At 32.6% G+C, this 4,479-nt stretch overlaps 1 protein-coding gene across 1 annotated transcript in view; it reads right to left on the bottom strand.

The window, feature by feature from the left end:
- The window catches only part of DYNC2H1 (dynein cytoplasmic 2 heavy chain 1), a 274,915-nt gene that overhangs the window by 118,781 nt on the left and 151,655 nt on the right, over positions 1-4,479 (bottom strand). The window contains exon 71 of the mRNA XM_023535396.1: positions 2,495-2,567. Coding sequence (XP_023391164.1) covers positions 2,495-2,567 — 73 coding nt within the window. The remainder of the gene's footprint in view (positions 1-2,494; positions 2,568-4,479) is intronic.

The following is a 4,479-nucleotide window of genomic DNA, read 5'->3' as shown; positions in this document are numbered from 1 at the left end:
ATCTCAGGAGGTTGGCAGCCTTATCTCCAGAATACATATGAATCCTGAGGCTAAGGTCAACACAGGCAGGAATTAAATAAAAGTCTAGAAGGAACATGACAGACAGAGAGATAAAGACAAAGAAAAGAGAGAAACAAAGGGGGGAGGGATGGGGAAGAAAGAAACTGCAAGAATGAGACAAAGAAACAAGGTCTCTTGATGTTGTTTGAATCCATGAAACCAGTTGGCCCAGAGGCCAGCCCTACCTCTTTCTTTTCTGAGTACTGGTTATACTTTTTGCCCTTTTTAATTTAAGTGAGTTTCAGATGGGTATCTCAACCTGCAACCAAGAGTTAGGTGGATAAACATTCTACCCAACATGAGTAAAAATTACCTAGTGGAGAAACATCCTATCAGAGATGAATAAACAGGGACATTTCCTCTCCATGCTCAAGGGAAGAAAAGCACACAGTATGGCCAGACACATTTCCATATACCCATCACCAACTCACCAAGTGACCAGGGTAAAAGGAGCCTCAAAATATTTGTGTGTGTGTAGTATGCATGCACATACATGGCCTGGTGGAAAGTGAAGCAGAAGACAGCCATTATGTAAAAAGTTGGGTTTGTAGATATTATGGGTTGTATTGTATTCCCCATAAAAAGGTATGTTGACGTCCTAACCCCAATAGCTTGGAATGTAACCTTATGTGGGAACAGGGTCATTGTCAATACAATTAGTTAACTTTCATACTGGAATAGGATAGGCCCCTAATTCAATATGGCTTGTGACCTTAAAGGAGACAAGTAAAAATAGAGACACCCAGAGAAAATATCATGTGAAAACGAAGGCAGAGATCAGTTAAGCAGCTGTGGCCAGGGAAGACCAAAGATTGCCATTGCCAGCAAGCCTCCAGAATCTAGGTAGAGGCAGGAAGAATCCTGAATTCTCCTACAGGTTTCAATAGTGCAAGGCTTTGACAACAACTTGATTTGGGGCTTTTTGTCTCCAAAAGTCTAAGACAACAAATTTCTGTTGTCTGAAGCCATCTAGCTTGTGGTAGTTATTGAAGCCCTAGGAAACTGATACAGTAGGTTACAAATGAATATGTGTATAGAATAACTTTAAGATTTAAAGACACTATTTTATATTAGTACGCACTAGTAATATCTCTTTAAACTGAGAGTAAATTTGACTCTTTCAGTATTTAATAAGAACAGGCTTTGGAGTTAGGTTTGAATTCTGTCATTTATTAGCTGTGTGATCTTGTTTCCTCATCTTTAAATAGATATAAAAATAGCCCCTTGTAGAGCTGCTGTGAAGATTAAAAGAGCTCATACATGTATAGCACTTAGACTAGTACCTAACCTACAGTAAGAGCTATTTAAGTTTTAGCTATGATTATTATCATTATGAACATTCAAATTTAAATGAAAGAATGTATTCGCTAGAGTAAAACTGACCATCTAAAGAGACAATTTCTCAAAATAACACCATGACATAACCAATTATAACAGTTTTATAAACTAACAGAAGAATGATTATTCAATACTGTAAAGTTTCTCTGTGAGAAGCATGGAAGATCCAGTATAGTTTTTCAATTTCATAAAACTCTGTGCTAAGCTTATTTATATAAGAAAATCGAATTTAGAGAAACATGCATAAAACATGCATGTTAGGCTTACTTGATTGGAATATATGTAAGTTACAATGAATAAAAAACAGTTTCTACATAAATTTCATATACATATATATGGAAAAATTAAATAGAAATAAAGAATTTCTAGAAATAAATGTCAGCATACTATTTTAGCTATGCCAGACTTTCCATTTCCAAAATATTTCTAACAAATCTGCAGTTTAGAATAGTAAAGATCCATTATTCTTAGATGACTCTATGCTTCAACCAAAATACTTTTCATAATCTTTCCTTAACACAGTTTTTTCAAAATTTCTTGTGCAAATGGAAATAAGGTATAGTTTATTATTTTCAAGTGAGTGATAACTTTTAATTCTTCAGATAAGAATATATGAAAGACTTAAATGTATTTCATAGTTTGTTTATAATCTGAAAGACCCACAAATTTTCATTTTTTTGTATTAGGGCAAAAATAACTCATTTTGAAGGCTTATTTTCCCCTAAGACAATGGTATCTGTAATTGTCTAAATAAAATGTTCGATTCCCTGCTTTAAAGTCCTCTTGGACAAATATCTAAATGTCTAAAGTGCTTCCATAAGAAAATAATTTTTAAAACTTCAAATATCTTCACTAAATAAATATAGGATGTCAATTATGCATCAAATACATTGAGCATGGTCATACAAAGAATTATTTTTTTAATAATTGTAAAATAAGTAGAATGAAGGAAATAAGTAGAATGATTGTAAAATAAGTAGAATGAAGGAAAAAAAGAACTATAATCTTCTAAACTGAGGTCAGCATAAAATAACATGTAAATTTAAAACAAATAGTTCAGGTCAATGGTCTAATTCTAGAAAAGTATTACACTTACCCAGAGTTTTACATGCAAACAAAGCCATGGCACTTTGCAGTCTGTCTGGTCTGAGAGCCTGTACCACAAGAACCTTAAAATAAAGTTCAGGATATTTTTAAATAATAAAGTTCCCACAACAGTTTTTTTAACTAAACAATAGTTAATGTTAGTTAATTAAACAAATGTTTACTAAAATATGTTAATACTTATAACTGTTTCACAATATTTACTATGCTTCAAACTGTCACAATAGGTATAATCGCAGACACATCTTTAATAGCCAAAACACTACTAAAATCCATTTATTTCCTCAAACCTACCAACAAAAGTAAACATCATCATGTAATGGTCATAAGTTAGCTACTTCTTCAGGATCTAATAAAGGGCCAAATGCCAGGTGAAAATAGGGTATGTAGGTATGGCACTTCTGATGACAGCAGAACAGAGTCCCAAAATCTTGCCTAAAATTTTCAAATCACTATTTTTATGCTTAATCATGTATATGTTTTCCAATAAAGTTTTCTTTTGTTCTTTTTGTTTTTTAAACATACTTGGTAAAATAGAATTCACAAAAAAATATGTACAGGGGACAGGACTACTTCCAGGAAATGGAAGGGTTACTCCTGGAGTATCAACCTCTACAGAGCTTTTCAATTCTAAGCCTTTTGCCTCCCCTAAAAGACTGAGTAGAACCCGTCAGTAGGTTTCATCATTCTATTTTGAAATAGAATGGGAAAAAAAATCTGTTCCTCACCATGAGGTATTTTCCTTAGATAGAACCTGGCCAAATAAGTGAAGAACTTGTACAATCTAGATCTTAATTTTCTTCTGTAAGATATTTTCTCTATTGTAAAATCACCCTTGGGTCAAAGTCAGAAGGAATAATAAAAGCTACAGCAGGAGATGCCCTTACCCAGAATGATTTCACTGTCAGGATAAACGGCATTAGCAGAAAGTTCTTCCCCACATATGTCACACTGTTATGTGACACCCAAGGCAGAGCTTTCATTTAAATGGCTTCTAAACGACAAGAGGAACGTTAAATAATTTTATGCATTTAGATAACTTACCTGCTGAAATAAGGAAACTTTCTTTGCAAGAATAGATGGAAACTCTTGCTCACACATTGAATTATGATAAAAAGTACGCCACAGAGCTACATCTTCAAAGCAGAGGGTCTGATAAAGACTGGGCAGAGCAATCTAAGAAATAAAAATAACCATATATAGTGAGCTACAAGCCAACATAAATATATATGTACATGTATTACTAAAAAAAGGAAATGGAATCAATTATTAATAAGTATTTATCACTTGTTTTCTACTTTTTTGTTAGCTTATCTAATCATTTCTAGGTCAGAAATAGTATGGTAGACTTACTTATTCAATCAAGAATTAAATAAAAGAAGGTATTTCAAAATAGTATTAAATCAATCCTTGTTAAATCTCTCTGGTAAAAATATTTGTACCTATCTATCACCACCTTGTGGAGAAAAGAATGTTTTCATTAAAAACAAGTGCATTTTTTTAATTGAGGTATAACTGACATATACAAGTGCAAATTTTAAGCACTGTCACAATTAAGTTCATTAGATTGTAAAAATATGCCAAATTTCATATGAATATCAAATCCTTAACAAAGCATGTTTTTCTAAACCATATTCATTTCTGCCTCAATTAGTGAACACATTGTTGCCTTTGCCTCTAAATGTTCTAAATTTCTACTCAGCATTCAATATTCACCTTAAACAATATCATCTTTCAGAGGTTTTCCTTAACAGTATCATCTTTCAGAGGTATTCCCTGTCCCTCAAGTAGTATTCTCTCTTCCAAACTTTTTTCACAGAGCTACAAGATCAGAAATTTAAATGTATATAGATGGAGAATTTTTTGAAAATGATGGTGAATTTGGAAGATCTATATCTGCAGTATTAGGACTTCATGTGAGACAAATATAAATCAAGTACTTATGGATGCTTTATCCAAATATCTATATTCATTTCT

Source organism: Pteropus vampyrus, unplaced genomic scaffold (genome assembly GCF_000151845.1).
Source record: "Pteropus vampyrus isolate Shadow unplaced genomic scaffold, Pvam_2.0 Scaffold139, whole genome shotgun sequence".
NCBI classification, from domain to species: Eukaryota; Metazoa; Chordata; class Mammalia; order Chiroptera; family Pteropodidae; genus Pteropus; species Pteropus vampyrus.
The sequence above is the reverse complement of the archived record's forward strand: the minus strand, read 5'-3'. Positions and strand labels throughout refer to the sequence as shown.